This window comes from Crocuta crocuta, unplaced genomic scaffold, assembly GCF_008692635.1.
Source record: "Crocuta crocuta isolate KB4526 unplaced genomic scaffold, BGI_CrCroc_1.0 scaffold164, whole genome shotgun sequence".
NCBI classification, from domain to species: domain Eukaryota; kingdom Metazoa; phylum Chordata; class Mammalia; order Carnivora; family Hyaenidae; genus Crocuta; species Crocuta crocuta.
Window position 1 is genome coordinate 2,661,847 of NW_027530016.1, and position 18,295 is coordinate 2,680,141.

General features: G+C 45.2%; 1 protein-coding gene and 1 non-coding gene across 2 annotated transcripts in view; both read right to left on the bottom strand.

Annotated features, from left to right (window-relative positions):
- The window catches only part of GALM (galactose mutarotase), a 52,894-nt gene that overhangs the window by 31,184 nt on the left and 3,415 nt on the right, over nt 1-18,295 (bottom strand). Inside the window, exons 2-4 of the mRNA XM_077764254.1 lie at nt 12,086-12,240; nt 7,622-7,828; nt 2,346-2,427 (exon numbers count right to left, since the gene is read on the bottom strand). Coding sequence (XP_077620380.1) covers nt 2,346-2,427; nt 7,622-7,828; nt 12,086-12,240 — 444 coding nt within the window. The remainder of the gene's footprint in view (nt 1-2,345; nt 2,428-7,621; nt 7,829-12,085; nt 12,241-18,295) is intronic.
- Nucleotides 6,036-6,120, bottom strand: TRNAR-UCG (transfer RNA arginine (anticodon UCG)). Its single transcript has one exon. It is a non-coding gene; the product is annotated as a tRNA-Arg (tRNA).

The following is an 18,295-nucleotide window of genomic DNA, read 5'->3' on the forward strand; positions in this document are numbered from 1 at the left end:
GTTCCCACTAATGTCCTTTTTCTGGCTCAGAATCTAGTCCAGGATTCTCACTTAGTTTTCCTATCTCCTTGGTCTATTCTGTGACCAGTCTTCAGTCTTGCTTTGTCTTTCATGACCTTCACACTATTGAAGAATACCGATTAGTTATTTTGTAGACTGTCCCTCAATTGGGTTCATGTGATGCCTTCTCCTGAATGGAATGAGGTTAGGCATTTTTGACAGACTATCACACAATGTCCTTTTTCAGTACATCATACAAGGAAGACACAATACATCTTATTACTGGTGATGTAAAACTTGATTATTTGGTTAAGATGGTGCCCTTGGCTTCAAGTCGCTCATATTCTATCTTTCTACGTTCTTTATTCGCAGAGATGGCAACCAAAATAGTAGCACCCTTTCACAGGGTGGGAACAGAGAGAAAGGCCTTCCTGACCTTCCACATGGAGCTGCCAGCAGATGGGCTTATGGAGGGCTGGGGCTCTGAGCAGATACCCAAGGGGGCGGAACACAGGACATTAATGGTTGGGCCAAGGGGCTCCGAGGTAATACCTCCACGTTGCCATCAAGCAGGAGATCTTGGCCAGCCCAGGGATGGCAAGCGGGCAGCCCTTCTTCCCGGGGCAAAGGGGCTGATGAGCAAGTGTTTGCGTGTTTCTGGATTTCTCTTCTTTTCTTTTATCCTCTACTTTAGTTTACTTTGGTTTTTTTTTTAATTTTTTAAATGTTTCATTTTTGAGAGAGAGAGAGAGAGAGAAAGAGAGACAGAGCACGAGTGGGGAAGGGGCAGAGAGAGAAGACGACACAGAATCCGAAGCAGGCTCCAGGCTCTGAGCTGTGAGCACAGAGCCTGACGCGAGGCTCGAACTCACAAACCAGGAGACCATGACCTGAGCCAAAGTTGGATGCTTAACCAACTGAGCCACATAGACACCCCACTTTGGTTTTCTTTGACTAAGACTTCTACACTTAACTTCATCTTAGATTTTAATGAAATCCCAATAAGAATATTTATTTACTGTTTTGGGAGTAATTGCTTAAAGTGAATTTCCATAAGCTGACACAAATAGCAGCGCCCCTGCCAGCCATCTTGCCGTCATCCATCTGTCCCCTGGAAGCAGATGGTGGTGCACCTATGATCTAGTACAAATCCACACCACTTAATCCTGGAGACAACACAGGAACCAAGGTTTGTTCGCTTTGTTTCTTTCTTCCTTCCTCCCTCCCTCCCTTCCTTTCTTTCCTCCTTGTTTTCTTTTTTTTTTTTTAATGCTTTATTTATTTCTAGGAGAGAGAGAGACAGCGTGAGCAGGGGAGGGTCAGAGAGAGAGGGAGTCACAGACTGAAACAGGCTCCAGGCTCTGAGCTGGCAGTCAGCACAGAGCCCGACGCGGGGCGCGAACCCACGAACCGCGAGATCGTGACCTAAGCGAAAGTCGGACGCTTAACCGACTAAGCCACCCAGGCGCCCCCTTTCCTCCTTGTTTTCAACGAGATATAATCCACATACCACAAAATTCACTCGTTTAAAATGCACAATTCAGTAGTGTTTAGTATATTTGTAAGATTGCACTACCATCACCACTATTGAATTACAGAATCTTTTCATCACCCCAAAAAGAAATCTTGTATCCACCGGCGCTCCCCATTACCCTCTGTCCCCAAGTCCTGGAAACCCCCTGATCTACTTTCTATCTCCACAGATTTGCCTATTTGAACCAAGGCAGTTTTGTCCCAAATAATAATGACCAAGATCATCTCAATCCAGTTAGCCTAGGAGATGCACACATACACCCATAAGGTTTGATTCTGGCACTACCTCACTTTCCCTTTTGATACTTTGGCCTCGCCATGCTACCCCATTCCCCTAACTGTGTCTCAGAGGTGACATATGCATTTATCTTTCCCAGGGCACAACCTTTCATCCTCCATCAAAAGCCACATTGTGTTCTATCAGTGTCTCGCATGGGTGAGGCAATGTTTAGGTAAATTTATCTCTGCTAAGGTGCTAAGAAGTACCAGATTTACATTTTAGTGGAGAATTTTTGCTGTCTAAGGCTCAGCTAGGGATGGCCATATGACCCAGTTTGTTTAGAACTGTCCCAGTTGATGCCTGTTGCCCTGGCTTAATTATTAATAGCATCCCCTTTTCTTCTCAGTGGTGTCCTGGTTTGGGTGTTTAATTATATGGTCCCCCAACCATAACCAACATAAATGACTAATCATGGTAATTTACAGGCATTTTGGCAGGCCAACAGAAAATAAATTTAGGTAAATGAAGTTTCGATGTTCCTCCGATCACACCCCAGCTCTGCGTTCCCGTAAAGAAGTTTAAATTCACCAACCTGTAGGAATCAAGGTTTCATCCACAGGCAAAAAGGCATCAGCTTCTATAGTGACTTCATGGTCATAGATGTTTGGGGAACCCTAGGAAGGAAAGGTAGAGAAAGAAAGGATTTAATGGTTAGTCTTATTTTACTTTTTTTCTCCTGGAAGGAGAACCAGGAGAGGGCTTTTGCTAAGTGAATGCTCAAAACTAAGCTAACCTAGTGGCTCTCAACTGGGGATGATTTTGCCATAGGGCAAAATCTGACAATGTCTGGAGACATTTTTGACGGTCATGATTGGGGATGGTAACGCTCCTGGCATCTCGTGGGAAGAGGCCAGCAATTCTGCTAAACACTGTAGGGTTCCCATCCCTGCACCAAAGAAATTATCTGACCCAACATGTCCATATGCTTGGGTTGAGAAACCCCGAGCTAAGTCACACTGAAAGCCCTGCTGGGTTCCTGAGAGGCAAGCAGAGGGAGGCGGAGCCCTGCAGGTTAACTGAAATGGATCCTCTAATCAGAAAGACTCAGGCCCCCACAGGGGCGCCTGGGTGGCTCAGTAGGTTAAGCAGCCGACTTCAGCTCAGGTCATGATCTCACAGTTCGTGGGTTTGAGCCCTGCATCGGGCTCTGTGCTGAGAGCTCAGAGCCTGGAGCATGTTTCAGATTCTGTGCCTCCCTCTCTCTCTGCCCCTCCCCTGCTCATGCTCTGTCTCTCTCGCTCTCTTTCTCCCTCTCAAAAATAAATAAACATTAAAGAAAAGAAAAGAAACAGAAAGACTCAGGCCTCCACAATCAAATGGAGTTGTCCTGAGGAGAAGTGCCAGGATTTTAGAGACCATGAGAATTTATGTCTAAACATGCCAGAAATCGCTTTAGTTACACTCCACGGAGGCTCTGTTTCTGAAGAACTGCCACGGTCTTGCGTTCTCCAGTGGGTACCTGCAGGCAAGGGAAGGAGTGGACGGGGTAGGTGGGGCGGGGTGGAGGGGATGGCAGGAGATGGGGAGACAAGGCCAGGCCTCTGCCCGTAGTCTTTCCTTTAGCCACTTGTTTGGTCCCTGTTCTGACCTGAGAAGGTGGGTCCAGAACGGGAAGGGTCTGCACCACCACCCAGAGCAGCTCTAGACTAGAGGGGTCCCTCTCTTGCTTGGCTTCCCTACCACCATCCCCTCAGGTACCCCTCAGGTACCGCCAGCACTGAAGAGGCCTCTGGGCCTGAGGGGAGCGGAGATGAGGGAAGAGAACTGGGGGCTGTTCCCTTGGCTCTATCTGCTCAGGACTCCGGCGAAGGCTGGGTAATATTCCATTGTACGAATGTATCACAGTCTGTTTATCCATTCTCCTGTGGACAGACTTTTGCTTGTTTCCAGCTTTTTAAGATGATGAAGAAAGCTGCTTCGGAATTTTCTTTTTCTGTGTGATTTTTAGCACTAGGGCAGGAAGCAAATGATTCTATCATACACCAAATCAATTGCCAAGTCTAGGAGGTTAGGAAGAAGCCTGGGGGAGACGGAAAGGAATATGTATTAGACAGCCACTCTCTTAATGGGCCCTGGGTCACAAAGCGGCACCTACATTCCTTTATTAAAGGGAAGCATGCTTCATTTTATGGTTCTTCTGACCTGGAATAATGCAATGATCCACTTCAGTGGAATATTACTGCTGGATTCATTTCCTTTCTAGGCTGATGAAAACCTGGCCAGAAATGCTGATCCACCAACAGATCTTGAGGCCTATCTTTGGGTTCAGTGTTTGTTTTGGTCAACTTTGCTCAAGCTGCTACAGGCTCAGAACATTAACCATTTATAGAGCTCATTATGGGCTGCAGGGTTTGTTTGGTTTTTTTCATGCATTGCCACCACCACTGCCTTAATTCAGCTGTCATCACCTCTAGCAGGATAGCATGGACACTATCATACTACCCAAAAGCCATAGCAACTCCTTTATGGAACCCTCCTTTTTCTCTGGCGGAACCCTGCCTTGTTGATTCATCCTATGCTAGGCCGTATACTCAGGGAAAGGGCTCCCTCCCCAGTCCCACCGGGTAAATATTGATTGGCCTAAGCCAGTCATGGCAGCCTAATTCCCTTGCTGGTGATTAGGTTAGGCGGGGCACAGGACACACTTCTGGCCCGTGAAATGTGAGGGGAAGGCTGCTGGGGAGCTTCCGGGGAAAGTTCTGTTTATTCTTCAGTAGAACATTAGAGATATGAGGAAAGGAATAGATTCTTTTTTGTCTCTGGATGTGACTCTATGAAGTAGTGATTCCTGGGGCTGAGGCAGCCATCTTGTGACCGTTAGAGAATGAGCCTGAAGACAAAAGCCAAAACTGAAGCAGCAGAATGGAAAGGCGGAAGAACCCAGGTCCGTGCTGACATACCTACCTAGTCATACTGGAACCAGCACTATTGTTGTTTTGTTTTTTTTTTTAAAGTAAACGCATTTTATTTTTTTTTTTTTAATGTTTTATTTATTTCTAGGAGAGAGAGAGACAGCGTGAGCAGGGGAGGGTCAGAGAGAGAGGGAGTCACAGACTGAAATAGGCTCCAGGCTCTGAGCTGGCAGTCAGCACAGAGCCCGACGCGGGGCTCGAACCCACGAACCGCGAGATCATGACCTAAGCGAAAGTCGGACGCTTAACCAACTAAGCCACCCAGGCACCCCTGGAACCAGCACTATTGATTTTCATCTCAAATTCCCCAAGGCTGCTTTCATAGCTCTTTGGGTAAAGTTTAAATTAAAAAAAAAAAAAATGTTGCCCAGTTTGGGGTTAGATAAGGAAGGAACACCAACAACAAAAGCCCAACTAACCTGCAACCTACATGCCTTTTCCATTCTTTGAGGATGAGTTCTCTCCTCCCTCCAGGCCTCCAACACTCAAACTTAAAAGTGATGAGTCACAATTGGGCCCCAAGTAGCACAAACATACTGCTTCTTAAATAACGAATAAACAAAAAGAAAATAATATAAGATAAACTGACCACTTTAAATGATCAAGATTTGAGCTATTTCCCTGGGGAGGGTTTAAGACATACAGTAGCGCTGGGGCACCTGGGGGCTCTGTCGGTTTGAGTGTCTGACTTGGCTCAGGTCATGATCCCACGGTTTGTGGGTTCGAACTGACAGCTCTGAACCTAGAGCCTGCTTTAGATTCTGTGTCTCCCCCTCTCTCTGTTCCTTCCGTACTTGTGCTCTCTCTCTCTCTCCTCTCTCAAAAATAAATAAATAAACATTCAAAAGTGCTTTCCTGGGTAGGGTAAGAGATGTTCTGAAGATGCAGAGGCCCTTTGACCCCAGGCCTTGTGAATGACTACCCACTCTTGTTGGAGTGCTCCCCAAAAGGCTGATGGCTCCCTCCTATCCTCAACCCTGAGGCTAGTGGCTGAGGGTTCGAGCTGCATTCACTAAGCCAGTACACAGAAGGGGGTTAACACTGACCGCCCTTCTGGGTGGGGTCCGTGCTCTGTGAGAGTCCTCCTGCCAGGTAAATGGAAAGAGCTTCAGTGACTGTTACGTTCCCATTTTGTCTCCTTGATTGGAATACATTGACTGGTGTAATATTTCATGCATAATATCTTTTCATTTTTGTTTGTTTATTTATTTATGAGAGTCAGAGAGAGACAGCGTGAGCAGGGGAGGGTCAGAGAGAGAGGGAGACACAGAATCCAAAGACAGGCTCCAGGCTCTGAGCTGTCAGCACAGAGCCTGACGCGGGGCTCGAACCCACGAACCGTGAGATCACGACCTGAGCCGAAGTCAGACGCTTAACCGACTGAGCCACCCAGGCACCCCCATATTTTCTTTTCTATCTCTGAATCTATTTCTTTAGGCCACTTCCAACCCATTATAGAATAGGATATCTTCCACGTACAAAAATGTGAAGAACAGTAAAAAACCACCATGGTCTACTACCTATACAAACCCACTAATATTTTATTCTATTTCTGTCAGGTTTCTTGTGAGCTCATTATAAAAAGTAGAGTGTTTAAGGGGCATCTCGGTGGCTCGGTTGGTTAAGTGTCTAACTCTTGATCTCAGCTCAAGTCTTGATCTCAGGGTCATGAGTTCAAGCCCCCAGCTGGCCTACTTAAAATAAAAAAGTGGGGTTATTATGCACATTATTCCAGGGCCTCTTATGACTGGGCATGTTTGTTTAGCTTTTGGGTTGTTGTTGTTGTTTAATGTTTATTTAGTTTTTGAGAATGAGTGCAAGCCAGGGAGGGGCAGAGAGAGAGAGAGACACAGAATCTAAAACAGGCTCTAGGCTGTGAGCTGTCAGCGCAGAGCCTGATGTGGGGCTCGAACTCACCAAATGTGAGATCATGACCTGAGCCAAAGTTGGATGCTTAACCGACTGAGCCACCCAGGAGCCCCGGGGTTTGGTGTTTTTAAGATCTTAAGGAGCGTGGCAGAAGTTTCTGAGGATAAGGAATAGACAAGTTTATAATCCTCTTTATTTTTAAAGGGAGAACTTTGGAAATTACATAAGAACCAATTAATTCGTGCTATTTGAAAAAAATCCTAGAAAAAAAATCAGCACATTGTCAGCATACTCCTAAAAGAGTGTAAAAATGCAAGATATTACTAGTTGGCTGTGAACATCATCTTGTGCTGGGAAATTATGCCAAAGTGATTCAAGCAAGTACCCTCTTCAGATGAAGAGGAAGTCATAGAGCCTACAGAGTTTAGCTAAACTTTTTACTCTGCCTCATGCAGCAGCCTCCTCAACAAGCTAAAATATTACCATTAGTTGGAAGTAAGGTAGTGTGGAGGGCATTACCTAGGAGGGGTGGGAGTGTCTCTGTACCCCTCTTAGGGGGGGGGTTCTGCAGCAGAGACACACAAATGTTGGTGGCACAACCAGAGGGGCTGAGCCAGGCACATTTCTTAAGTTCCAAAGGTGCAAAGTGGCTTAACTGGAAGGAATTTGGGGGGAGTAGGCGTGGAATGAGGAAGCAAACGCAAGCTCACGTTGCAGTTAGATGAGAGAGAGTTCTTGAAATAGCTGGTCACTTGTCTGAACATGTGGGAAAGAGATGATTCTCTGGGTAATATAGTGCACTCATTCCATCTTTCTCTGTAGCTTCCATTTACTGAGCACTTACTATGAGCCAGCTGCTTTGCCAGGCATTTTGCCTCATCACCAGGGCGACCCCATTGCCAGACTCAGTCTATTCTGGGTTGGTCTATCCAGCGACTCCCCCGGTCATTCCACAAAGCACGTGGCAGGAGAGAAGAGGCAAGTTACATTTTATACCGCAGCAGGGAGCGGGTGTAAGTTCCCTTACCTGGCCTGCCAGGTTGAAATAAGAATGATTGGTCAGATTGACCGGAGTGGTCCGACTGGCCTGTGCTCGGTAGTTGACCGTAAGCTCCCCACCATCCAGCGTGTATGTCACCCAGACTTTCAACTCTCCAGGGTAACCTTCCTCACCATCTGGACTGACCCTTGAGAATTGGACACCATTTGACAGCACCTGAGGGGTCCAGACGACCTAGGAAAAAAAGTGTTTTCAAAGCTGTTAAGTCATTGCAATCTCAAACTAAACGCCACATTTCAATAATTAGAGACAGCGGCTTCTAGGAAGAGAAATGGTTATATGATCTTTAAGATGTTGGAATAATAGCTTGGGTTTTGATTATTCTAAAATTTTGTTTTATACCAAAAAAGTAGATTTCGAGAGAATTTTTTTTCCTCTTTACCTACTCCCCTTCCCCATACTCTTTCTCCTTAAATTTATACGTATGTGCCCTACAATATTTTCTTCTTTTTTAAAATTTTTTTTTAATGTTTTATTTATTTCTAGGAAAGAGAGAGAGAGAGACAGCATGAGCAGGGGAGGGTCAGAGAGAGAGGGAATCACAGACTCTGAAACAGGCTCCAGGCTCTGGCAGTCAGCACAGAGCCCGACGCGGGGCTCGAACCCACAAACCGCGAGATCATGACCTAAGCGAAAGTCGGACGCTTAATCGACTAAGCCACCCAGGCACCCCTAAGATATTTTCTTCTTATCCTTCTTTAAAAGGTTATTTTTATCTTGATGCCCCATTCTGATAAATGTCATACAGCAGTATCTGCTCACAGTATTAAAAATGACCTTAATAAGTCAGCCCCTCTCTCCCAGGGAAGTATTGTTTATGAATATTTATTTAAAAAAGGGGTGTCTGGGTGGCTCAGTTGGATAAGGGTCCAACTTTGGCTCAGGTCATGATCCCACAGTTTGTGGGTTCGAGCCCCAGTGTAGGGCTTTGTGCTGACAGCTCAGAGCCTAGAGTCTGTTTCAGATTCTGTCTGTCTGTCTCTCTGCCCCTCCCTGGCTCTCACTCTCGCTCTCTCATAAAGAAACATTAAAAAAATTTTTTTTAAAAAGGTAAGAGAACTGGGACTCAGAAAGAATATACTGCTTTTCTAGCATCTTCCAGCTAGGAAGACAGTGGATTTGAACTCAGTGGTCTGATCCTGAGCTTGTTTCCTTATTCTCTATTATCAGAGGACACCATGTGCAGATAGTCACAAGTCCTTTTGCTGATGCGAGATCTTTGTTCGGTGCTCACCAGCCACTGACCTGGTGCTTACATAAATAATTTTGTTTTGTTTTTAAAGTTTATTTATTTACTTAGAGAGAGAGCTGGGGAGGGGCAAAGCGGGGGGAGAGGGAATTCCAAGCAGGCTCCACCCTGGCAGTGTGGGGCTTGAACTCATGAGTCACAAGATCATGATCTGAGCCGAAACCTAGTGTTGGACGCTCAACTGACTGAGCCACCCAGGCGCCCCTACATAAATCATTTTGTAAGGTAAGGATTTGGCAGAACCACATGAAATGACTGTCTTTGTAGGTCAAAACAGTTGAACACTGGCAATATCAAACGGCTCCAACTAATACTATGACCCCATTTTATAGACGAGCAAATTGAGTTCAGTGGCATTAACTTGCCTACTCCTACCTCCCACGTGCCAGGGGAGTGGAGTAGAACCCTTTCATACTCCGTGCCCATTGTTTCGAGGGGGAGGGGGATCTTGTTTAAAGTCATACATGTCATTAGTGACATAAGTAGGATTGAAACTCAGGCCTGGCAGTCTACACCATTCCACATCTTCATTTCAGCGAATGTTTTGTTTGTATTTCCTTTTTTTAACAGCAGACTTGAGGCCACACACCATCATGCCAAATAGACCTGAAAGATAATAATTTCTGTGGGCCACAGGAATGGCTCTGCCCGCCGGCTCCTGGCGCGGCCTGCATCTCTCACTGACGTCGAGTGAGCCCACATTCACCAGGAAGGAGAGCCCAGCAGGAGCGGAGGTCTCTGCTTTCACCTACGGTGAGAGCAGCTGGTATCTGAAACAAATTCACTGACCTTAGTGAAAAATTAATTTTACACCCTAGTTATCGCCCAGAAACGTTGAACTTTCAAGACGCTTAAAATATAAAGCCGGTTATAGGCATGACTCAAAAAAGAAAAAGAATCCCCCAAATGGAAAATTTTAGGAATAAAATATTTAAATTAAAATGTTCTTAGCTTGCTACCTAGTTTTTGTCCTTCAGAGAAAGAATGCAGCAGAAAGTTTTTTCGTGGAAACCAGTATTATCAGATGAATGTCATTCTGTGGGAAGTAAAATTCCTATTCATGGGAAAGCACTCCAGGCCCTGCAGTTTCCACATTTCCTGAAAATTTCCATGTTTGCATCTTTAGGCCTACTCACATGCCGTCTCTAATCCTGTTATTCAAATTTCATCTTTCATCTTTTAAATGTTTATTCATTTTTGAAAGGGAGAGAGAGAGTGAGCGCACACGTGTGTGCATAGTGGGGGAGGGGCAGAGGGAGAAGGGGACAGAGGATCTGACTCGGGCTCTGCGCTGACAGCAGAGAGTCCTATGTGGGGCTCGAACATATGAACCATGAGATCATGACCAGAGCCAAGTTGGACACTCAACTGACTGAGCCACCCAGGCTACCCTCAGATTTCATCTTTTAAAAAAATCTGTTGATATAAATAGAAAATGACATACCTATAAGCCAATGATCATTCAGTGATTGTCGTGATGAAATACAGCCTGAAACAAAGTTCCCCTCGCACTGCTCATGTTACTGCAGGAAAGCTTATAGTTCAAAGGCTTTCAGTATCCCTACGAAAACTTGCCAAGTCTTTCTCTACCCTGTCTGGGCTTCGGCATCAACGCAGCCATGCTCTCCAGTATCTACTTACTAAATGAAATGCCATTCTTTCTTCAAGGGTGGTTCAAATCCTACTTCCTCAATTGCTATTAATCTGTCCACACCCAGGTCCTACAGCACACCACTGGCATCCGTGTTACGGGGCTTGTTGCCTGTAACAGCTATGTACGTAAGGGTCTGGCTCCCTCGCTCTACTGGAGTCTCAGGAATGGCCACCATATTACGCCCTCCCCCCCGCCCCCCCCCTGTTTCCCAGAAGGGGCTCGGTAGGCACGGTGCACTCATGATCTTGCTATGTCCTCATAGGGCACACGTGTCCGACAATCTCACAGAAAACACTACAGTGAATAGAAGGAACAGGAACAAGTAGACCAGGTGCTCTGAAGATCCCTGTTAGAACAGAGCTGGGCCCAACCTCCTCAGGAGGAAAGTCCGCATGCCATGGACCTGGCTTGTTCCCTAGTATCCCGGGACAGAGGCTCTGTCTTGCCGTCATGCCTTCCTGGTGTGAGTTGCTTAATCATGGAGGAAAGGGGAACAGATGAGGCAGTGTGGTTCTAGGCCACAGATAGGAAGTTGGTGAAACAGGGGAAAGACAGTGACCAACTTCCTTCAACAGGACAGGTGGCAGTAAGTAAGCAGCAGGAAAGGAGAAACTGTGAGCTTTAACCACCATACACGTTCCTGTATTTTCTGGCTCTTCTCTGGGAAATAAACTGGGCGGTATCACTGAAAGGAGAGTTAGCTACCTAGATCACCTCCCTCGAAATTAGACTAGTTAGAGGGTCACGGGGCCGGGGGGGGGGGGGAAACCCGCAGACTCTCACACAGCTGGGAAGCAGGCCAGGCATTTCTACCTCAGAGGGAAGGTGTTTGAGCAATTAGCTTTCCCAGCCTTATTTCTCCAGGGATTCACTTAGGGACTGGGACTCTTACTGTGGAAAGAGGTAACTGGGGAGAATCTGAGGTACTTTTTGAGGCATGAGGCACTTCAGGGGAAGGGTAGGCCTGGTTGTGGCACCACCCTGCCAGGGAAGGGGCCTTAACAACAGTTTCAGGGGTGGAGGGGGGGTTGGGAGCACATTATAGCAGCCGGGGGACACCAGTAGTATTAGTGTGGAAATGAGGGCTTCAGGTCGGGCAGCTCAACTTAGGAGTTATATGGCCTTTCATATCCTCAGACTTCTCATTTGGTGATAATACAGGGTTCTAGAAAGGATAGAGATAATAGGTCAAAATGCCTTGCACAGTAAGTGGTAAGCCACTTTTCTGTTGCGCCTAAGGTCAACTGGACTTCCTGATCCAGACGCTGTGAGAAAGTCATTCTCTCTCTTTTCCAGGTCAAGGGCTGTCACCCTTTCACTAAGGGCCCCCCTGCCTGTTACAGTCAGATGAGCTACAGAAGGACGGGTCCGGGAATAGGGCTCCCCTCCACCACCGGACCGGCCTCTTTCCTGTATCATGCGTTTGTTATAGGGCTTGCAAGGGTGGAGCCTGGCAAACAGAAGGTGTGTTTGAAGGAGCTTTGTGAAGTGCTCCAGGTGAGGACTGTGTCCAGTGCCCCCGACTCACCTTATCAAACCCCCTGACTCCTCCATGCAGACTGTTGGGCCCATTGTTAATGGCCAGCTTGTACTCCTTCCCGTCCACCGTGAAGGTTCCTTTGGCAATTCGGTTTGCAACCCTGCCAACCACGGCTCCAAAGTAAGGCTGCTTTTGGAGGTACCCTGTGGGGACATGGGATGGAGGGCATGGGGTGAAAGTGTTTTTTAAAACTTCAAACCTCTCACAGCTTGTGGGTTCGAGCCCCGCGTCAGGCTCTGTGCTGACAGCTCAGAGCCTGGAGCCTGCTTCAGATTCTTTGTCTCCCTCTCTCTGCCCCTCCCCTGCTCACATTCTGTCTCTTTCAAAAGTAAACAAACATTAAAAAATAATAATAATAAAATAAAACTTCAAACCAAAGGTGAGGCTCATAGTACTGCCCACCAATTCCTTCCTTCCTTCCTTCCTTCCTCTTTCTCTCTCTCTCTCTCTTTTCTTTCTTTCTTTCTTGAGCACACAGTAAGCAAGAGGCACAGAGGAGAAAAAAGAATCCCAAGAGGGGCAGAGAGAGAGAGAAGTAGGGCTTACCCCAAGCAGAGCTCGTGCTCACCCGCTGTGGGACTCGAACTCATGAACCATGAGATCATGACCTGAGCTGAGGTCAGATGCTTAACAACTGAGCCACCCAGGTGTGCCCCCCCACCCCAGCTTTCTTTTGAGAGAAACTGAAAGTAGTAATAACTTGGGCATATCCAAACCCTCAGGGAAACACAGAAAAATGCTGTTCTTTACAGACGACCTTGCCCCTTTCCAAAAGTAAAGCATGTTCTTTATAAACATTTTGAAAAAATTTTATAAAGCACAAAGAAATAAAAAAATGTTTTCATGTTTATTTACTTACTTTGAGAGAGACAGAGTGCAAGGAGGAATGAAGCAGCGAGAGAGGGAGAGAGAAAAAATCCAAGAAGGCTCCATGCTGCCAGCACAGAGCCTGATGCGGGGCTTGAACCCACAAACTGAGATCATGACCTGAGCTGAAAGCAGGAGTCAGACCCTTAATCGACTGGGCCACCCAGGCACCCCAAAGCACAAAGAAATTTCAATCATCCAATCTCATCACTAGAGAGAACCACTGTCAATATTCTTATGTATATCTCCCTGCCATCTTTTATGGATGCGTGTGCTTTTCTTCTTCTCTATAAAAATGGAGTCTTAATATGCCTGCTGCTTTGTAATCTGCTCTTTTCTATGCCAGTCAATTTCCTTCATCATATTCTTGTGTAGTCTTGAGAAGAACCTATCTTACTCTTCTTTCTCTTTTTATTTTTTTTAAAATAATACAGTTACTTCATCAAACTATCCTTTAAAGAGCATTAAACAAATATATAGGGTTTGTCAAAGGAAATACAGGACACCCAGTTGAATCTGAATTGCAAGTAAACAATAAATAATTTTTTGGTATAAGCATGTCCATATTATTATCATACTTGAGACGTACTTAACACCTCAAAACCATTTGTTGGGGCGCCTAGCTGTCTCAGTCCGAGGAGTGTGTGACTCTTGATCTTGGGGTCATGAGTTCGAGCCCCATGTTTGGTATAGAGATTACGTAAATAAATGAATAAATTAAAACTTTTTTTAGAAGTTTAAAGAAACCAACACATCTCCCATTTGTTTTTCACTCAGACGTCCTTGGAATTCTATCCTCCTTTCCTATAGTTCTTTGTATTCATCCCATCTCTGTTGATAGAAGAAACTGCAGTTCAAGCCTATGAACTCTTTCTATCATGGCTGGAGGGGCTCTCAGACCCTGAACCATTCACCCAGTTACAGGCTCCCATTACTCAACTGGCTGGGCATGAGTGAAATATTAGTCACTCTCTTCCAGGTCTTTCCTGGTTCACTCCTTTGCTAACCTGAAGGTCCTAAGAGGCTGTCCATGAACTATCATAAGAGCTAACACCAAGTTCTTCCTAAGACTCAGCTACTTTCTAACTACATTTCATTCATTTCATCTTCAGGATACTCCTACAAGGTAGACACTATACCCTCATTTTACAGATGTGGAAACCGAGGACAGAAAAGTTAAGTAACTTGCTCCAAACACACAGATCATTATCAGAAGAACCTGGGTTTGAACATACAGTTTGGCTCCTAAGTTCTTGTTCTCTCTCTCTCTTTTTTAATATTTGTTTTTGAGAGAGAGAGACAGAGACAGAGAATGAGCAGGGGAGGGGCAGAGAGTATCTGAAGCAGGCTCCGGCTCTGAGCTGTCAGCACAGAGCCCGATGCGGGGCTCAAACTCACGACCCGTGAGATCATGACCTGAGCCAAATTCAGCCGCTTAACTGACTGAGTCGCCCAGGTGCCCCAAGGAAGGGTTGTGTGTGTGTGTGTGTGCGTGTAACTAAACAAGATGATTTTAACCTTGCTATGAAAAAGCAAAGGGCCAAAATAATTATAAAATTTTGAAGAAAACAACATGAGTGAAGATCCTAAGACTCACTAAGTTAAGGCAGTGTGGTATTGGCCCAGAACGAGACAAACAGACCGATGGAACAGAAGAGACAATCCCAGACAGGTCCTGTACCTGTGAGGACCTGAAACGTGGCAGAGGTGACACACAGATCCGTGGAGAAAGAATGAAACCAAGAGTCGGACTCCTGACTTGACTGAGCTGCCCTGGCGGCCCACAAGTTCTTGTTCTTAAGCATCACATTATGTGAAAAGCACAAGGCTGTCTGGTGAATTGCGCTGACTACCATCTCTTAGCACAGGCCAGACTGACCTCTCCACCTGCTTCCCCCTCCTTCCTCTCCCTCCCCTCCCTCCTCTTTCTGAAGATGCAGCTTTAAAACTCCTTCCACTGGATAACCGAAAGGAGTTCCAAAGGGCCAAGTAACCTTCTTTTGGTTTTACTTCATCTACTGTTGTTTTCTTTTTATTTTTTTAATTTATTTCTGAGAGAGACAGCATGAGCAGGGGAGGGTCAGAGGAGAGGGAGACACAGAATCTGAAACAGGCTCCAGGCTCTGAGCTAGCTGTCAGCACAGAGCCCGACTCGGAGCTCGAACCCACGAACCCCGAGATCATGACCTGAGCCGAAGTTGGATGCTTAACTGACTGAGCCACCCAGGCGCCCCTATTTTTATTTTTTTAAGAGTTTATTTTTAAGTAATCTTTACGCCTAATATGAGTGTTGAACTTACAACCCCGAGATCAAGAGTCACACGCTCTACCGACTGAGCCAGCCAGGAGCTTCGTATTTTGTTTTTAGTAGACTCTATTTTTTAGAGCAGTTTTAGGTTTACAGTAAAATTAAGCAGAAGGCACAGATTTCCTAGATACCCTCCATCCTAACACATGGATAGCCTCTCCCATTATCAACACCTCCCCCCATCAAAGAGACACATTTCTAGTAACTGATGATCCTATGTTGACATATCATTATCAAACACAAAGTCCACAGTTCAACAGGAAGGTTCACTCTTGGTGTTACACATTCTGTGGGTTTGGACAAATGAATAATGATATGTATCCATCATTATAACATCATACAGAGTATTTTCACGGCCCTAAAGATCTTCTCTGCTCTGCCTATTCATCCCTCCTGTCCCCCCAACCCCTGGCAACCACAGATTTTTTTACTGCCCCCAGAAATGTACCTTTTTCAGAATGTCATAGTTGGCATTGTGTACTTCATAGCCCTTTCAGATGGGCTTCTTTCACTGAGTAATATAGCACTTTAGGTTCCTCCCTGTCTTTTCATGGCTTGATGGCTCATTTCTTTTTCGCACTGAGTAATATTCCATTGCCCGGATGTACCACAGTTTATTTGTCCTTTCCCCTACCAAAGGGCATCTGGTTGCTTGTTTTGGTAATTATGAACAAAGCTGTGATAAACACCTGTGTGCAGATTTTTGTGTGGACGTAAGTTTTTAACTCTTTTGAGTAACTACCAAGAAGCATGACTGCTTGATCATATGGTTAGAATATGTTTAGTTTTGTACGAAGCAAGCAAACTGTCTCGCAGAGTGGCGGTCCCATCTCGCATTCCCACCAGCAACGAATGAGAGTTCGGGTTGCTCCACATCCTCGCCAGCATCTGGTGATGTCAGTGTCCTGGATTTTGGCCATTCTGATAGGACCTCCCTATTGTTTGAATTTGTATTTCCTTGATGAGGTATAACGTGGACCATTCGTCTGCTTTTCCCGAGCTAAAAAAATGTGAAGAAAAGCAGAATTTTTGTTCAAAAATTATTTGGCTGAATCTACTTTTGATTCCTACCCTGATCTATTCAACAAACGTACAGAGTCCCCACTCTGCCAGCCACACGCTCGGCTCTGAAGACAGTGACAAATTCAACAGCCAAGCTGCTGGGTCCTGGGCTTGAAGAATTCCCTCGGAAGGGACCACTTTCTGGCAACAGTAAATAGCCCACGGAGGGAAGAAACACTCGTCAGTCCTTGGTTTAGATGAAGAGTTTTCAACAACTAATCCGTGGGGACAGCAGAAACCATTGCTCTCAGCTGTCTTTGAAAAACTCTTCAAAACAAGTGCATGTTATTTGTTTTGAAGACATTAGTATCTTCATAAGTCACTCAGCTTTTATATCCAATCAGAATGACAAAGACTGACATTCCCCGAATTCTGAGTAAGACATGACGATAAAGCTTGTTTTCAAATGCAGAAAATACTGTTTTCCATGAAAAAGGGCAAAGTTTCTAGGGCAAGCCATGAATGAGGATTTTTTTCGATTGTTGATGTGGGATAAAGGGTAGAGGAAAAGGCTGTCCCTTTTCCTGGGCAAAGGACTGGCCAGAGTATATTAATAAATCCTTAACCAGCAGCGATACGGACCTTTCTACTCCTCTAACCTCCCTCGGACCCCAGCTCTGCTATCCACCTCGTTCGTACTGCCTACACTTCAGCCGGAGTGCCCTAAAAGTGTGAAATAAAAGTACCTACTATTTCCAATCTAAACTTCTACAACCTGTTTTCTGAGGAAAACAAACATCACTTTAACTGACAAGCACTTTAATTGTCCCCAGTATTTTATATATTTTCAAATGGCTGCTGGCTGTCCACATGGATCCTGATGCTCTTTTTCGCAGTATTAACCAAGTGAGGTAAAACGCCCAAGTTGTGTGAAGGAGGACATTTGGGGGCAGGGAAAGAAAGGAGATAAAAACGATTGATTGCTCACTACGGTAAGACGCCATCACAGCCAAGTAGCACATTTAGTCCTCATTACCCATTAGTTAAGGTGAAGAAATATGTCTGGGGAGGTTAAATAACTTTAAGGGAGAAAGCAGAGATTGAAGCCAGGAACCCCCAATACTCCTACAAGGGCATCTGCAAGACTAGACTGCAGTTTCTGAACTGCTCCCTTTTCCTCTACCCACTATGGGCTGGGGTTTTCTAAAAGCACTATGTCTATATTTTCTATTTTTTCCATAATGACTCTCATGGCAGTAATAGCCGGGTGTGTGGTGGTAACCAGAGGGAAGATGAAGGGCAAGAGTAGCACAGATTGTGTGGGTAGGTTGTTTAAACCTGCGGCTTATAGGCAAATAGTCTCATCACAGATTTTGGAAGAAGTCATAATGACTGTGGGTGGGGCATGAAGAGGAAAAGCATTTTTAAATATTTTAGGTACAAAACAAAAATGGCAGAACAATTCATAGGAGGCATTGGTGACTTTTCCAGGCTGTAACTAAAAGATCGTATGATTTACCTCTTTAGAATTCTACAGAAGAAAGATCTCATTTTCCCAGGGAAAAACGGAGCCATTCTGACCTCGGGTCATGGCCATGATCCAAGCAGTTGATATAATCTATCTGGGAAACTGGAGACAGTTCACATCTAACCTGGCAATTAAAAAGGACCATGTTTCACGGAATTATACATGCTTAGCTCCTCCCTGTGGCTCAAAATATTTTGGGGGCATAGTAATGTCAAGATAACCCCTTATTCTGTCATGTCTTGTAGCTTTAAATGATTCACCTCAGGTTTGTTTATATAACGTCTATACACTCAGATATTTGAAAAGAATGGACAGTGAAAATAAAGTCTCCTTCTTACCCCTGCATCCCAGTAACCAGAGTCCTCTCTTGAAGACAGTCACTGTTGCCAATTTCTTTTTTTTTTTTAAGATTTTATTTTTTAAAGTAATTTCTTTTTGTTTAATTTTTTTCTTAATGTTTTATTTATTTCTGAGAGAGAGCGTGAGCAGGGGA